This window comes from Rhincodon typus, chromosome 11 (assembly GCF_021869965.1).
Source record: "Rhincodon typus isolate 14 chromosome 11, sRhiTyp1.1, whole genome shotgun sequence".
NCBI lineage: Eukaryota > Metazoa > Chordata > Chondrichthyes > Orectolobiformes > Rhincodontidae > Rhincodon > Rhincodon typus.
Genome location: NC_063342.1, coordinates 16,070,473 through 16,088,092, shown reverse-complemented (window position 1 = coordinate 16,088,092; position 17,620 = coordinate 16,070,473). Strand labels below are relative to the sequence as shown.

The window sequence follows — 17,620 nt, the reverse complement described above, 5'->3', positions numbered from 1 at the left end:
AACATACCTTCCAGCAGTGCTTCACCTGCACTTCTCAATCTAGTCTATTGCATTCACTGCTCACAATGTGGTCTCCTCTACACTGGGGAAACAAAGCTTAGACTGGGTGACTGCTTTGCAGAACAGTTGTGTTCTGTTTGCAAAAAAGACCCTGGGCTTCCAGTTGCCTGCCACTTAAACACACCACCCTGTCCACTGGTCAACATCTCTGCCTCAGGTTTGCTACAGTGCTCCAGTGAAGCTCAGTGCAAGCTGGAAGAACAACACCTCATTTTCCGGTTGGGGACCCAGCAGCTTTCTGGTCTCAACATCACGTTCAATAACTTTAGGTCTTGAGCTCTCCGATGTCCTTAGCCCAACCCCCACATACCAGTGAGTTAAATACTAAATAAATAATAAATACTAAATAATACTTCCTCATTCTGAGGAAGGGTCACTGGACCTGAAACGTTAACTCTGATTTTTTCTTCAGAGATGCTGCCAGACCTGCTGAGCTTTTCCACTAACTTCTGCTTTCGTTTCCCCACACACCAGGCCTTGTTATCACAGTCTGCTGTTACACACAACCCATTGTTAATTACTAACAGTCCCCATTAATAGCTATTCACCTTCCTAGCCAGATCGTTACCCAGTCCTTTGTCTGTCCAACTGCTCATCTCTCTCTAGCTACCATCATTTATGAGGAAGGGTCACTCAACCCAAAACATTAACTCTGTTCACAGATGTTGCCAGACCTGCTGAGCTTTTCCAGCAATTTCTATTTTTGACTCTGATTTACAGCATCCACAGTTCTTTTGGTTTTTATTTAGTACAAGGGATGGGTTAACATAAGACTGTAATAACAAATGCAAAGGGCACATTTCGTAATGGTTCATTGTCTCTTTTAATGCACTGAAGCAACAAGACCATTAGTTTTACATATAATTTTTAATACACCATCACCTCTTAAAACTTAGTTAATAAGGTCAATACAACATTATAGGGTGGAAACATGGTATGGGCAACATTTTCTTCCATAGACCCACTCCATCCACTCTCATCTTTCTTACACAAATTAACATTAAAATTATTAACCTGTCACATTCTGTCAGAACGGGTAGTAGTTAGCAATGTTATTGAGATGAACAGTTGACCCCTTCACTCTTCACAGATGCTACCAGACCTGCTGAGTATTTCCAGCACTTTGTTCTTATTTTTAATTAAATAGCCTATTCCACTACTCCACTACATCTTCAAAATAGTGAGGAGATTTTAGGTGAGATCGACACAAATCTGAATACTGAACCCACCCCAAAGCAAAATAAAACAGAAAATGCTGGAAATACTATGCTTCTGTGGCCACAAACTATGATTACTACAGAACGAAGATTGTCCAATTGATTCCGGCCTATGGAGTTGGAAAACATTTTTATTCTTAACATTCCCCAGAATGATGGCTTCTGTAATAAGTGTGTACCCTACATAATGTCTTTAACATGGAGTGGTAATATGAAAAAAAAAGTCACTTGTTGCTGACAGCAAGAAGAAATCAATATGGCACATGATGGTACAGAAGGCCTCAAATTATGATTTATTTAGAATATTCAGCTAGTTTTCCATGAATTTAAAAATATACTTAAAAGGGATTATATTGTATAAAGATTAAAATTGCAAGCTTGTTGTTCCTTATATTTGTAACAGAGCATTGCTTTAGAAATGAAGTGCAAAGATGGCTGGTATTGGATCGAGAGAGAAAAACTGAACTAGGTTGTTCCCCTTCTAGATCACTACATAGCGTTCGTATGGTATCACACTGACATCCATCAAGCAACATCAGAGTTCTCAATAAATGATTCTGCTATTGACAAATTTTGAAAGACGCCTTGTTTATTGAACCCGAACATCATTTTAATGAAGTTAAAAGGCTTGAATCTCTCCACAGTAGGATGTTGTCAACCATGTCCATGCTCCTTCTTCAAATGTCCCTGCACCCTGCGCGTTCTTCCCATTCTTTTTCATGCTATCCTAAAATTGCAAACAGCTTCATGGAAAAAAAAAGCTGCAGAAAATAATGATCAAAATAACTGACAACTATATGTCAATCCCCTCTTAGATTATATTCTTAAAAAGGATAGGTTTGTGTATTTTTTATCATTCCAGACAGTTCAGGAAAATCTTCAGGCAGGAGAGCATGAACTCGACATGTTGGACAAGTGCTGTTCTCTCTTAGCCATTTCTTGATGCACTGTGGGAGAACAAATCACAAAAACAGTTTTACAGAACACCACATTCATTGTTCTACTGATTTCACACTAGAGCAATAGCTTGAAATTATACTGCATCTTTAACACGATAAACAGCCCAAGGTGCTTCATAGAAACATTATAGCAAGGTCTGCTGCTGAGCCACATAAGCAGATAGTCAAAAGCTTGGTCAAAGAAATAGGCTTAATGCAGTTTCAACTTTACTACACTTTAAACCTGCAGGAATTGCAGCAATTACCCTTTTTCCAATCCAATCCACCTGCATTTTCCAGAACTAGCTGAACAGTCATCTGGTAGTACAGAACTTGAGTATCACTGAAAATAAAAGACATTTTGTTGAAGCTTTGAGTGCAAGACAAAAAGCTTCGACAAAATGTGCATTTTTTTCAGCAATTAGAGACTTTTAAGCAACTCTTGGATAGGTACATGGAGGCTAGTAAAATGTAGGGTAGATTGATCTTAGTAGGATAATAGGTCGGCACAACATCGTGAGCCGAAGGGCCTGTACTGTGCTGTACTGTACTGTTCTATGTTCAATACAGCTATCTGAATCATCATTTTACCTTCAATGAATAGTAAAATTATAACGTAACAGTTACATAGAACAGTACAGCATATGAACAGCCCTTCAGCCCAAGATGTTGTGCCAGACATGACACCAAATTAAACTAATCCCTTCTGCCTACCCTTGGTCCATATCCTTTCATTCCTTGCATATTCACGTGCTTATCTAAAAGTCCAATAAAATTCTTATGAATATCACACAATACTGACAAGGGGAGAATTATGCAAAAATGTGTGGTTGTTGCAATACTTTAAATCCTCTTGTACATAACGAAATATCTGGTCTTTTGCTTCTTTGCTGATTGTGGGGGCCTTGCTCTGCAGAAATTGGCTATTATTCCCTGTATCTCAACGCTGATCTCAAATGTGCTTCCTTGATAAAAGACAAATTCAGGCTTTTATTTTAAAATTCATTGCAAATTTCAGCTGTCCTCTCTTGCTGATGAACATGAAAATTCAATTTAATTTTTAATGGATCAGGAATAGCTTTTTGTCCCTGGTATCACTGTGTGCAGAAACGATTTGGCTCAGTGACCATTCTTCCTTCTACCCATCCTTCCACCCAAGCAGGCCGTTCATTAACATCGATGAATGATGAAGAATGAGATGAATTGACAGCTCTGCTTACCGTTTGATGAAACTGATGTTTGCACTGAAGCACACACATAGTGTCTGGTGTTAAATCTTCATGACAAATAATACATGGCTCATCATCAAATGTCTGTCAGGAAAAATAAGGAAAAGGTTTACAACTATTAAAAACCGTCTTGCTCACTGTGCTCCATCTAATGAACTTAGCTCTATTATAGGTCTCTCTACTGACCTTCTTTCCCCAAGGATTAATCATGCTAGAAGGGCAAGTGGGGAGACCTGACCTTGGCAAAGTTGTGTGTGCAGACAGTCAGCTGGAGTTTAATTTTTAACCGGTGCAGAATTTACTGGAAAGTGGCATCTCAGGCATCCCTGTTAAACTTGTACCTGAATCCTTTAGTTTAAGGGTGTTTTTTTCATTATAAACCTTGGAAGTGTGAACTGGTAACAGTGGAAGTGACTGGATATCTGGGACCTTACTGAATCAAGGATTAAGAAATAATCAAAGGAAGGACCGAGGAGGAAGAGTGGGTTACTGCACAAGAGGTAGCTGTTTAGCTTGCTGAGTATCTGTAGGCTCTGCAAGAGGAGCTGAACTTGTGCTATTCCTCCACATACTCCCCTCGGCCTTAATTCTTTTCTTTTCAAATAATTGTCGAATTGCCTTTTGAAATCCATAAAGTGATCTGTTTCCACTACACTCACAGGAGATCATAACCACTTACTGCATAAAAATTATCATCCTCACGTCATAGAGGCTACAGCACAGAAAATGGCCTTCAGTCCATCAAGCCCGCTGTTAGGTTGGGTTGCCATTCACCGTAATTCAGTGTCCTCTGGTTCATGACCTGTCCACTGATGGAAATAATTCTTCTCTATCCTCTCTATCGTTCTTTCATGATTTTTTTACTCTCTCAAATCCTCCCCACTCTAAAGGTTAACAGTCCCAACTTCTCCAGTTTATATCACACTCATCAATGCAATGATTCTAGTAAATCCTCATGTACCCTCTTTAAAGCCTTCACATCGTTCCTGAAGCATGGGGCACAGGATTAAAAACAATACTCAAGATGTTCCCAAATCAGTGCTTTATAAAGATTCATCAACTTTCTTGCTATTGAATTCAAAGCTTCTATTTATAAAAATACTGTGGATGCTGGAAATCTGAAATAAAAACAGAAAACTCTGGAAATGCTCAGCAGATCTGACAGCATCTACAAACTGAGAAACAGAGTTTCAGGTTGATGAAATTTAATTTGAAATAATTAAAGGTGAATAACCTGAAATGTTAATTGTTTCTCTCCCCAGCAGATCCTACTGAGTACTTCCATGATTTTCCGTCTCTCTTTATAAAATTTTAAAATTCTGCCTACTTCATTGAGAGCTTTCTCAACCTGCCCTGCCACCTTCAACTATTTAAGCCCATATTCCCTAGAACACATTCTTTTCCTGTACCCCCTTTATAAATGTACTTAGTTTGTACTGACTCTCATTTCTTCTTCCAAAATGTTTAACTTGCCAATTGCGTTAAATTGCATTTGCCACTCGCTCATTCATTCCATCTCTATCCTCCTCAGAGTTCATTATACTTCATGTTTTGAAATTCAGCCCTGTACACTCAAGTTTTACTTATTCACTTGTGGGATGTGGCTGTTACTGGCTAGGCCTGCGTATATTGCCCTTAAGAAGGTGACACTGAGCTGCATTCTTGAACCACTGCAATCCATGTGTTGCAGATACAACCACAATGCCCGGAGGGAGGGAGTTCCAGGATTCTGACCTAGTGACAGTGAAAGAAAGGCGATATATTTTCAAGTCAAGATGGACAGTTTCAGGTCTTTTCTTATCCTTATCTTTTTATTGTAAGGTAATGAAAGTTATACTTCACTATCACTTACTGGAGGATTGCTTACGTGCCACTGTGAGGCAGTCTGAGCTTTGACAGGTTTCCAAGGCTGTGAACGGGCACTTCTAGCAGCTGAAAGAGTCGATGGTCTTAAGCTCTCACGTGATGCTGTAGGTACTCTGTGTGAAGTACCAAGGTCAGAGGATGGCCTTTGGTGAACAAGGCTTGCTGGCTGTTGAAGGGTGGAAGGCACAAACTGGACCTATAATGTGCAAGATAGGGAGAAAGAAACATGTGCACCATGAAACTTCTTCAGTGAAAATAATAAAATGAATCCTGGCAACAAATATCACTTAATTTTGAATTTATCATCATACATGCATTTTGATTACAATTTTTAACTAACTGCTACTTGCAAATAATAGCATTATTAAGCCTAATAACTTCTATTTGTGTTTGATAATATTTATCTTTAGCTGCTTAGATCCTAATCTCAAAAGTTCCTTTTCTAAGCCTCTCCCTCTCACTGCAAGCTAACAAACTTTAGCCATCGAAGGGGCTATTTTAATTCATGGATAGCATCACTGGAAACTGTTGGGAACAAGACCTAGTTCAACTGAAAGTGACATGTCAGCTGGTGAGCATTGTTGGAACATGAGCAGGTACTGCCTTTGGTGCTCAACTCTGCAGTTTAAGGAGCGTTCAGTGAATACAAAATGCTCCTATGACAAAGAATGAGTTTCCAAAATATTGTGGAGGTGCTGGCGTTGGACTGGGGTGGACAAGGTTAGAAGTCACACAACACCAGGTTACAGTCCAACAAGTTTATTTGAAATCACAAACTTTTTGAGCGCTGCCCCTTCATCAGGTGAACTGAAGCACACAGACGTGGAATACACAGGCAGAGAGATCAAAAGATCGTACAAACAGTGGAGTTTCAACAGGCTGAATAATAAGTCTCTGCAGGTAATCAGAAGTGTCAGTAAAGTGAGTAAAATGTCAACAGCTGAATAGTAAGTGAAGGGATGACCTATGATCTGATTAATTGAGGTAGAGAAAATTACAAAAAAAATTTTTAAAAAATGGTGCTGAAGACAAACCAAATGGCTGGAATTACATGATAGGTATAAGAGTTGCATGCCAAGGATCCAACCAAAGTAACAAGTAATCCAAAACTCTGCAAACTAATTAGGGTAGAGAGATCGCAACAAGTTATCAAGTGATGGTGTCAAAACAGGACAGTAAGGAAGATTTTACAGATACAGAACAGTATGATGGGGTTACATGTAGTGTGACATGAATCCAAGATCACAGTTGAGGCTGTCATCATGGGTGCGTAACTTGGCTATCAGTTTCTGCTTGGCGATTCTGTGTTGTGTATCTTGAAGGCCGCCTTGGAAGATGGTGCCCTGAAGATCGGAAGCTAAATGTCCTTGTCTGCTGAAGTGTTCCCCACTGGGAGGGAGCATTCCTGTCTGGCAATTGTTACGCGGTGTCCATTCATCCGTTGTTGTAGCATCCGCATGGTTTGCCAATATACCATGCCCCAGGTCATCATTTCCTGCAGTGTATGGGGTAGACAATATTGGCTGAGTCACATGAGTATCTGCCATGTACGTGGTGGGTGGTGTTCCCACGTGTGATGGTAGGATCCACGTTGATGATCTGACATGTCTTGCAGAGGTTGCCGTGGCAAGGTTGTGGTCGATGCTGTCCTGAAGGCTGGGGAGTTTGCTGTGAATGATGGTCTGTTTAAGGTTTGCTGGTTGTTTGAAGGCGAAAAGTGGAGGTGTAGGGATGATCTTGGCGAGATGTTCATTGTCATCAATGACATGTTGAAGGCTGTGAAGAACATGGTGTAGTTTCTCCACTCCGGGGAAGTACTGGATGACGAAGGGTACCCTATCGGTCGCATTTGTAAAATCTTCCTTACTGTCCTGTTTTGACACCATCACCTTGATAACTTGTTATGATCTCTCTGTCTTAATTAGTTTATACAGTTTTGGACTACTTGTTACTTTGGTTAGACCCTCTGCATGTGACTCTTATACCTAGCATGTTATTCCAGTCATTTGGTTTGTCTCCAGTACCATTTTATTTTTAATTTTTTGCAATTATCTCTCTGCCTCAGTTAATCAGATTATAGATCATCCCTTCACTTGCTATTCAGCTGTTGACACTTTAGTCTCATCATGTGACAATTTTGATTACCTGCACAGACTTGTTATTAACCCTGTCAACACTCCACTCACGCCATTGGTACGATCTTTTGATCTCTCTGCCTATAAATTCCACGCCTGTGTGCTTCAGTTCACCTGATGAAGGCGCAGCATTCTGAAAGCGTGTGATTTCAAATAAAGGTGTGGACTATAACCTGGTGTAGTGTGACTTATGACCTTTCTGAAATGTGCTTTATCTGGAGATAGTACCCAGAGGGGTTGTAAAATGAGCTGGTAAATCAGCAGCTGTTGTATTATAGTGCTGAAGTGGATGAAGATCAGTGAAGCAAAGTGGAACAATCAGCTCTTAGCAGTGACATGAGGACTCTTGGATTATGGCTGATAGAAAGCTGCACATTTTGCTTGGAGATTGGGGTCATTGTCAGTCTTGGTCATCGCCCAAAAGTGAAAGTAGATCAAAGTGAACAAGTTTGTTTTTTTGATTTAAATCTCCACACAAACATTCGGCACCTAGCAGGCAATGGAGGTATTTAAACTTTCATTTCACCACATTCTTCTCTCTCATACTACAGGAGTAAACCTTCAAATAGTTAGGCCAATCCTCCAGCCTGTGAAACAGTAAACAGGGACAACTCAAGCATCCAGGTATTGAGTTTTTACCATTTTACACAAGGTCAAGCTTCAGATTGTCACCTTTGTTTTGTCTTGATGATCCAAAATGAGATCTGCCACTCGATTAATTATTTCATCGTATACTAATCCAGAAAGGGAACCGCCATTTGCACTACGAACTTCTTTAATGAAATCAGTCAGATGGGCCCTATAAAGCAGAATGAGTATATATGGTTCAGGATTGGCTGTAAACAGTCATTGTTGACATTATTATTGTAGCAGACAAGATGAGAACCCACGGTTAAACAAAAGCAACTCAATGAAAGAAATACTCAAGATCGTGTAAACGTATTTGATTGACCTTAGACTTACCTTGAATAATGAGGAAACATGGTCAAAAGACGGTTGATGATTTTATCATAGCTGTTCTTGGGTTGCTGAGATGTTGCATTTGCAGGTTGACTTGTAGAAAGCAGAGTATCAGTAGAGGTTACAATTTCAGGTATTGTGGGTGTGCCTGATCTATTATTTACTGATAACCAGGCAGACTGAGGCTTTGTCAAAGAATTTTCACGTTGAATTTGGTTCAAGGAAGATTGGCTTTGTAGGCTGAATGTCACAGATGTTACAGATGGAACTTTAGCCATCGCTTCAGCAGTCCTTGGGGCTGCTTGCATTAGAGCCGTCAGAGGTTTCTGTGTTGCAGCAGCTGAGGCTTGTGCAATAGATACCATCTGGTTTTGCATCTGCAACTCCTTACTTGCAGAAGAGTATGATGCTATAATGGCAGGATCATCATTCTCCAGCAGCATCTAAATTTAAAACAAAAACATCTTTAAATGGGAACAAGATGAATATATGTTTTCTCTGTATATTTTATGTTCTGAATTCAGTTACAATGTTACTTTATACACAAGCATGAAATCATTTTTAGACCCATTACCTAAGGATACTTCTAGTCCCAAAATAGGAATGATGTCCATCTACGCCCCGTTACTACTGAAACTCACATCCAATCCTCCTCTCATTTACAGAGTCATAGAAAATGGAATCAGATCCTTTAGTCCAACTTATTTGTATTGATCAGACACTTCATTCTGACTGAGCCCCATTTGCCAGTATTTGGCCCATATCCCTCTAAACCGTTCCTATTCATATAAACAACCAGATGCCTTTTTTTTCTGATGAAGGGTCTAGGCCCGAAACGTCAGCCTTCCTGCTCCTATGATGCTGCTTGGCCTGCTCTGTTCATCCAGCTCTACACATTGTTATCTCAGATGCCTTTTAAATGTTGTAATTGTACAAGCCTCCACCACTTCGTCTGGCAGCTCGGTCCATAGATACACCATGCTCTGAGTGAAAAGGTTACCCTCAGGTCCTTTTAAGATCTTTCCCCTCTCAGCTTAGACCAATGCCCTGTAGGTTTGGACTCCCCAACCCTGGGAAAAAGACCTCAGCTATTCACCCTATCCATGCCCTCATTTTTATAAACCTCTATAGGATCACCCCTCAGCCTCAGACGCTCCATCCTATTCAGACTCTCCCTATAACTCAAACCCTCCAGTCCCGGCAACATCCTCGTAAATCGTTTCTGCATCCTCTCAAGTTGAACAACATCCTTTCGAAAGGGCAACCTGAATTGTTTTCAAAGGTTCTTGTTTAAGGCTTCATGACCACTGCCCTAGGTGAGGAATTTCAGTTCATCCAGCAATCTGCAGCTAGCATCCTGTCTCTTTCACCACCCCTTTTTCAGCTCATTCTTATTGTTGCTCCATCCTCCAGTGCCTTAATTTCAAAATCACTGACATGCTTTTCAAATCCTTCCACAGCTTTATTCCATTCCTGCTTTTGCAACTTGCTTCACAATCCTACATTCCTGATCACATCCATTTGTCTTCCAGCACTGACTGGGAGAAGAGAAGGGAAGGGTGGGTGGAGGGAATGAAGGGAGAAGAGGGAAGGATGGAGTGAGGGAGAGATGAACAGACTAGTGACCCACATCACACACACTGACTGTAGGATGTGACGGAGAAGGGACAGAAGCAAACATTCCTATGGCTTCACCCTCACATTTTATTCAAAGGCCTGTTGAAGCTGTTTTTACATTTACTTTTAGCTGGCACATTCTAAAGCCCACTAAATTAAGAGCAACAGGAAACAGCAAAGAGACAAATGGATTAATTGAGTGCTCAAAGCCTTGTCAGATAGAGTTGACCTCATGCGAAGTTGTCTACCTTAGTGCAAAAAAAGACAGATAACCATTTTAAATGGCGAATATAGGAACTGGACAGAAGCATGGAAATTTGTCAGTTGAGTCAACAAATTATTAAAAGCTGGTGTATAGGTATGCAAAAGAAATCAAAAATACCAATGGAATATAGGAATTTACCTGAATGGGTTAACAAACAATGGGGAGAATACGTTGCAGCACTTATACAGAGCCTTAGTCTGAACGATCTGGTTAACTGCATACAGGTTAGGACATCACATTTCAGGACAATTTATTTTTATTCATTCACAGATGTGGGAATTGCTGGCTTGGCCAGAATTCATTGTCCATCCCTAATTACCCTTGAGGTGGTGGCAGTGATGCATTGCTTTCTTGAACCACTGCAGTCCAGTGCTTTAGGCTGTTCATTTGCCTGTGTATTTTGTGGGTCACAGTAGCATTAGTCAATGACAATGTGCACATTAGCCTTTTCTGGTAGTTAAGTTCAATTCCTAGATCTTTTGCCCAAGACCCAATTAGTAATTTAAAGAAGTGTAAAGGTTAGAGGTAGTGACTTGTTTTGTGAGTTTATACACACATCCTGCATATAAATTCTGAAACATGGTTACAGCATTTTGTTCAGATTTTATGATTTTGAATGGAGTGAGTGATCTTCAATTCTACCTAATTTGAATAACTGTAATATAAATGACACAAGATGCACATTCTTCAACAGAATGCATCTTTATAGTTTCACAAGTGTAAACTATTGCGAAAAGAAAGATTTCATCAAAAAATACTTACGCTAGAGCCTGGGAGTGCTGGGAGGATTGGTATGGAGACTGGTGGAAGGCTGCTTAGATGAGCTCCATTTTTTACTCGAGTCAGCTGGTTATTAAGATCTGTCTATAAAGTTGAATACTTTGTGTTATTGCTCAATCTTAAGAACCTTTCAATTATTTTCCACAAAGTATTAATGAAAAGTCAACATGAAAAACATGACTGTAAAAGACAATCAACCATCATCCAGAATACTTGTCAAGTCTTAGTGCAAATCCGATGTGAGCATCATTTGGGACTGAACTCTTTTGAGGAAAACAAGCACAATATCAAGTCCGCTGACATGAGAATTGTTTCTTTTTCTGTACTAATTAAACAGCATACAAAGTAATCTGTAGAATTCTATGTGATGTAAACGTACCAAATCCACCTCAAACCTACCTCGCTTTGATGGATTTGTTGGTTGATTGTAAATAGGAATGATTCCCAGGCTGCAACCGACCTCTGTAGTTGTGGATTTGCTGGGATTGGGCTTCTGCATAAAAACAGAATATTCAAATATCATAAAATTCCTCAGTGTCATTTCCTACACTGATATAGGTCTTGTTGGGATTTTCCTTCAGTCACAAGGTATTTTGTATGCTTACCTTTGGGCATATTTTGGGAATAGATTTCTCACCAGATCAGATCGTATATTGAATAATCCCTGTATTTATTATTTGTTTCATATCATGATGTTTCCAACAGTGGCAGAGCTGAATACGTAACTCACTTCTAATCTCCTGGGGTGGAGATTAAGAGGCTGCCTTTGGAAAGCATTTTCACATCTGATTTACCAGTCTAATTCAGAGAGTATTAGGGGTCATGTAGATTAAGAATAATTACAAATAACATTAGTGAACCAGTGAGCATTTTTTAAAAAATGTAGTTTGATGGTTATTTTACTGATGGCTGCTCAAAGTTAGTGATTTAATTTTACAAATAGCTGGGATTCTCGACAACTGGACTACCACCAACATGCCATTAAAATGAACATCTACAAATACTAGACTAGGTCAGGATGAAGACTAGCTATAATACCAGTCTTAAGGACACAAAAAGGAGCATGTGGAGCTGCAAAGCAAGGGGAAAAAAGGAAATGCAAATTGGTCAAATTTGATGATGCTAAACAGAATGAGGCTATCAAATTTGAAAGAAACACCCTAGAAATTAATAAATGAGCAGGATAAAATATTTAGATGGACCTTAGACGGACAGAACGATGGTAGAGGAATAGAATGAAGACAAGCATGAATGGTGCTGATTCAGCTAAGTATGAATGAAGACAGATCAAAGATGCCAGCACCAAACACACTTCCTCTCCCCTTTCAGCATGTCTGAAGGGACCATTCCCTCGGTGATACCCTGGCCCACTCAGTTAGCAGATGTAACATCTGTCTTCTTAGCTCCAAGGTCCCCAAAACTCCATCCAGATGAAGCATCAACTTATGTGCACTTCTTTCAAACCTGTCTATTCAATTTGTGCTCACAATGTGATCTCCACACTGGGGAGAGTACACATAGATTGGATTGTGCAATACAGTTAGCCTCTGCTTAATGTTGACTAATTTAATCAAGTAGCATCAATATAACTGTTTAACTTTTCCAATTTCACTTTAATGACATTGTCAGACTTGCTATTTTGTGGCCTGCGCACTCAAATGGCCTTTTCACAGCTCTTCTGCTCTCTGGTCTTTTCCTCCACATGCTGCCATTTGTTGCTCTCAGCCTTGGTTCCAGGACTGGCTCCCGTCCTTAACCTCAGGCTCACCCTCTCACTGTCTCACGTCAACTCAGACCTCAGGGCTTTTCTACTAGCTGCAGGCTCTGACCATTCATGAACGTGCCTGGGACATCCTGGCCTCTGTCCAGTGTCAGGAGTTAGACAGTACAAATGGTCCTGGGACTCCAGCTGATACATGACTGCACTAAGTTCTGCCACTAGATGGAGCATAATCTACATTAAAATACTGTAATGTGAACAAACTAAATACAGAATGCTCTGGAGAAGTCTTCAAGAGTTCATGCTGGACTCAAATGTTAAATCTGTTTCTTTCTCCACAGATGCTTCCAGAAAAAATGCTGAATTTCTGCAGCATTTCCTATTTTTATTTCAAATGCCCAGCATCCATCGTATTTTGCTTTTATTTTACCATATGGCGAGTGTAATTTTTTACAAAATAACTCTATGGGAGTCAGGTTCGACTCCACCTTGGGGCGACTATCTCTGAGTGGTTTGCACGTCCTCCCTGTTTCCTCCGCGTGCTCCGGTTTCCTCCCACTGTCCAAAGATGTGCAGGTTACGTGGATTGACCAGGGAAAATGCAGGGTTACCAGGACAGGGTAGGGAGGTGGGTCTGTGTGGGAAGCTCTTCAGAGGGTGGGTGTGGGCTTTATGGGCTGAATCGCCTGTGTGCACACTGTATGGATTTTATGGTGTTTCTTTTATATTTAGTAATGCATTTAGTTTCAGCAAGTTGTTTCAGCTGGAACCTGAGAGTGTTGCTCTTGTACAGTACAGGATTTCAACTTGAAAACACATTGAGTGAAAAATTTCTGAAGGAAACTAATAATGATTCTTATGAGAATCTCCAATTTATTTAAATTCAATTTTTTCTAGACCATAACCATAACTTTAAGTGAGGACTAACTGTATCAATTAACCCTAGCTCATTGCAGAATGATCTACAAGGAAAACTAGGAATATGTTGAAAGGCTAGCAAGTGAACACAAGATCCCAAGCAAATTAGCCAAGGATATTACTGAATGGCAAAGCAAAATCAAGGGCCCAACAACTCTCTCTACCTTCTATTTCTGATGATCTTATGAATACTAAATATATAATATCTTGTAAAAACCAAAAGAACTGCGGATGCTGTAAATCAGGAACAAAAAAAAGTTGCTGGAAAAGCTCAGCAGGTCTGGCAGCATCTGTGAAGGAGAAAACAGTTAACGTTTTGGGTCCGGTGACCCTTCCTCAGAACTAAAATATCTTGTTCCTGATTTGATTGCTGAACATACTGAATCTAAAGAAGTACCTTTAATATATTCCAATAACTCATCCTCCACATTATTGTTTCAAATTGGGTTTGTCTAGATTTAATTCCTCCATGATTACCATATTTCTTTTGTTACATGTACTTCTAATTTCCCCGTATATGAAAGTGAAAACTCACTAGTCCCAGAGGACTATGGCTGCTGTTTCATGAAACAGAGATGATTGGTAGTGAGTTTAACCACTCCTCAGTTGAAGTGCATGGTTGAGAAGGCAGGCCCTTCATTGTAACCTCAGCCAGCATGGGAACTGAACTCATGCTGTGGATATCACTCTGCATCGCAAACTAACCGTCTAGCCAATGGAACTAATTGACACTCTACTCATCATGACTGGACGAAGTGACCAGGGAGTTCTTGCCTTCTCCGATGCCTGTCATCGCTGCACCTTGGAATCCAGTTCAACAACTGTAATGAAATTCCAGATGCAGATATCTTTGAAAACGTGGCTGTCCCAGACCTCCACAAACTCCCAAAGCTGTAGCTGTAGCATAGCATCTGCACTGCCATATGTATGCAATCTTGTTTTATTGGTTTAGTTCATGAAAGTTGATATATCTGTTTTAACTCAGGTTTAAGTTTTTAAGCTGTATTAGATCTAGTTTAAATTACACATTGGATAAATTAATTATTTACTCCCAACTTCCCCGCAATATCTTACAATCTTTTCTCCACACTGCTGACTCATTAGAATTAGGTTTATTGTCATGTGTAATCAAGTACAAAGTACAGCAGCACTGTGAAATGTGTGCAATGTCGCCACACAAGGCGCCATCTTAGGTACAAAAATAGTGAAATGAGGAGAAAAGCTAAAAGAGCATACAATGCCTTTCGTGTCACCCCTTTCAGGAAATAATTCTTTGCACAAACCAATCAATACACAGGATAGATTCATGTTAGAGTAGCAGGGGTGTAAATCCTGAAATTGTTTAACAGTTGATGCCAGAATGACGGGGAGGTTTCGGATGTTTTGGCTGGATTAATACATGGACCAAAAGACCTCCTCTACCTGTACTTCACTTATGGGAAACTGGCAATAGAAAGAAACAGCCCCATCCTAGAATTATAAATTAAACAACATTTCAGACTCACCTGACAAGTGCTTTCATTTTATCTAGTATACGCTTAGCATCGTCAGCTGCTCTGTAATGGAAAAAGAGTTGTGTTCTCCGCCAGGTCTCTAGCACAGACACCTAAACAAAGACAAGGGAGCAATATTATATCAAGAGATCAAAGATAGAAAAAAAAAACCCAGTGCCACTTCCATCCAGTAAAGGTTACTTTAGAAGGAAAAAGTTTTAACTTCCACAAAACAGTAATAACATAATCCTGGAAACTATTTTCTGGTTCTTACTAATAAAAGGTCCCCGTTTGCTCCCAACTCAAACAATCATGTCTGAATGAAACTGTGTCCTGTCGTGTATTGCCTGCATTCATTGAGGTTAAATCAGAGAACTGCTTGAATTGAAAAGACCTTTAAATTAGCTTCTCCAACAGCTTAATAAAAACAGCACAACACGGCATAGTTTTGAAGGCTGGTAGTGAAGGTGTACCCTGTCCGATCCATTGACAGTTGGTCATGTTTTTTTCTTTATTCATTCACGGGATGAGGCAGCATTTAATGCCCATCCCTAACTGCCCAGAGGGCAGCTCAGAGTCAACCACATTGCTGTGGGTCTGGAGTCACATGTAGGCCAGACCAGGTAAGGATGGCAGCTTCCTTCCCTAAAGGACATTAGTGAACCAGATGGGTTTTTCCAACAATCGACAATGGATTCACGGTCATCATTAGATCCTTAATTCCAGATATTTTATTGAATTCAAATTCCATCATCTGCTGTGGCGAGATTCGAACCTGGGTGCCCAGAACATTATCTGGGTCTCTAGATTAACAGTCCAGTGATAATACCACTAGGCCATTGCCTCCCCATCTGTTGAGGGAACTAGTGTTGATTTTGGTGAAAAAGGAGGTTTATTAGCAAAAGAGGAAACAAATCAGATCTTCAGATTGCAACCCAAAATCCTGGGCTAGGTGTGCCAGTGAGATTGTTAACTCAGGAGGAACAGCTTTATATCATTTATAGACAACAATGATATAAAGGAAAGATCTCGCTAGTGTAGCTGCAATCTCTAACTTATTGCTGAACAGCAAGGAGGCACTGCTCAGACACTGCAGCATTCTCATAAGAACATTAAAAAAATGAACAGGAGTAACTATTCAGCCCTTTGAGCCCACTCCATCATTCAATGAGATCATGATTGATACTCCAACACATTTCCTGTACTATCTCCTTGGTGTCTCAAAACAGAGAAATCTATCAGCCTCAGTCTTCAACATATTCAACTGTGACATAGAATTCCAAGTTTCGCCAACATCGAAATGAAGAATTTCCTCCTCATCTCAATCATAAATGGTCTTCCCCTTATCCTAAGACTGCATTCCGTGGTTCTGGACCAGACCCAGCTAGGGCAAACATCTCTCACGCATCTATCCTGTCAATGCCTGTAACCAGTTTGTAATTGTGAATAAGATCATTTTTCACTTTTCTAAACCTGAGAATATAGGCTCAGTCTATTTAATCCTGCTGCATAGGACAATGCCTCCATCCAGGAGTTAGGTTCGTGACCATTTGTTGCACTTCCTCTCCTGGGATACAAAATGAAACAGTGTAAGATAGCGGACAATGACACATTCCTCCCTGACACGGTCAATGCCTTCTATGCTCGGTTTGAGCAGAATACCACCTGCTTCCCAATGCCTGCCCCGACAGCCTGAGACACACCGGTTCCCTCTGTCACCGCTTCAGACGTCAGATCAGTCTCTCTGGGAGTCAACCCAAGGCAAGTGACAGGCCTGGATGGAGTCCCTGGCCGAGTTCTCAGATCCTGTGCAGACCAGCTGGTGGAGGTATTCACCAACATCTTCAATCTCTCCCTCCTACAAGTTGAAGTCCCCACCAGCTTCAAGAAGACAACCAACATCCCAGTACCTAAGAAAACACATGCAACGTGCCTTAATGACTACTGCCCAGTGGCTCTAACTTCAATAATCATGAAGTGCTTCAAGAGGCTGGTCACAGCCCACACCAACTCCAGTCTCCCAACCTGCTTCAACCCCTGACAACAAGGTGCAGGGCTGGATGAACACAGCAGGCCAAGCAGCATCATAGGAGCAGAGAGGCTGACGTTTCGGGCCTAGACCCTTCATCAGAAAAGGGGGAGGGGAAGGGGGTTTTGAAATAAATAGGGAGAGAGTGGGAGGCGGATAGAAGAGGGATAGAGGAGAGGATAGGTGGAGAGGAAACAAACAGGTCGAAGAGGCGGGGATGGGGCCAGGAAAGGTGAGTGTAGGTAGGGAGTTAGGAAGGGGATAGGTCAGTCCAGGGAGGACGGACAGGTCAAGGGGGCGGGATGAGGTTGGTCAGTAGGAGATGGAGGTGCGGCTTGAGGTGGGAGGAGGGGATAGGTGGGAGGAAGAACAGGTTAGGGAGGCAGGGACGAG

General features: G+C 40.8%; 1 protein-coding gene across 2 annotated transcripts; it reads right to left on the bottom strand.

Moving 5' to 3' along the window:
• Positions 1–864: 864 nt before the first annotated feature.
• Positions 865–15,768, bottom strand: LOC125484386 (E3 ubiquitin-protein ligase DZIP3-like). 2 transcript variants are annotated; one of them, XM_048602917.1, is made up of 8 exons: positions 15,211–15,768; positions 11,467–11,560; positions 11,050–11,151; positions 8,409–8,848; positions 8,118–8,244; positions 5,312–5,506; positions 3,436–3,528; positions 865–2,224 (listed from the first exon to the last, which is right to left on the bottom strand). In XM_048602917.1, the coding sequence occupies exons 1-8, from the start codon at positions 15,225–15,227 to the stop codon at positions 2,102–2,104; spliced, it is 1,191 nt and encodes a 396-aa protein (XP_048458874.1). In that variant the 5' UTR covers positions 15,228–15,768; the 3' UTR covers positions 865–2,101. The 2 variants fall into 2 exon arrangements, with proteins under 2 accessions (XP_048458874.1, XP_048458873.1); XM_048602916.1 differs by having other exon boundaries at positions 5,297–5,506; positions 15,211–15,765.
• Between the last annotated feature and the right edge of the window lie 1,852 nt (positions 15,769–17,620).

Excerpts from the sequence above, each read along its gene's own strand:
- LOC125484386 (XM_048602916.1), bottom strand. Across the intron at positions 11,152-11,466 it reads AACAAATCCATCAAAGCGAG|ACAGATCTTAATAACCAGCT; the intron begins GTAGGTTTGAGG and ends TCAACTTTATAG. Across the intron at positions 3,529-5,296 it reads GGCACGTAAGCAATCCTCCA|ACATTTGATGATGAGCCATG; the intron begins GTAAGTGATAGT and ends TTTTCCTGACAG.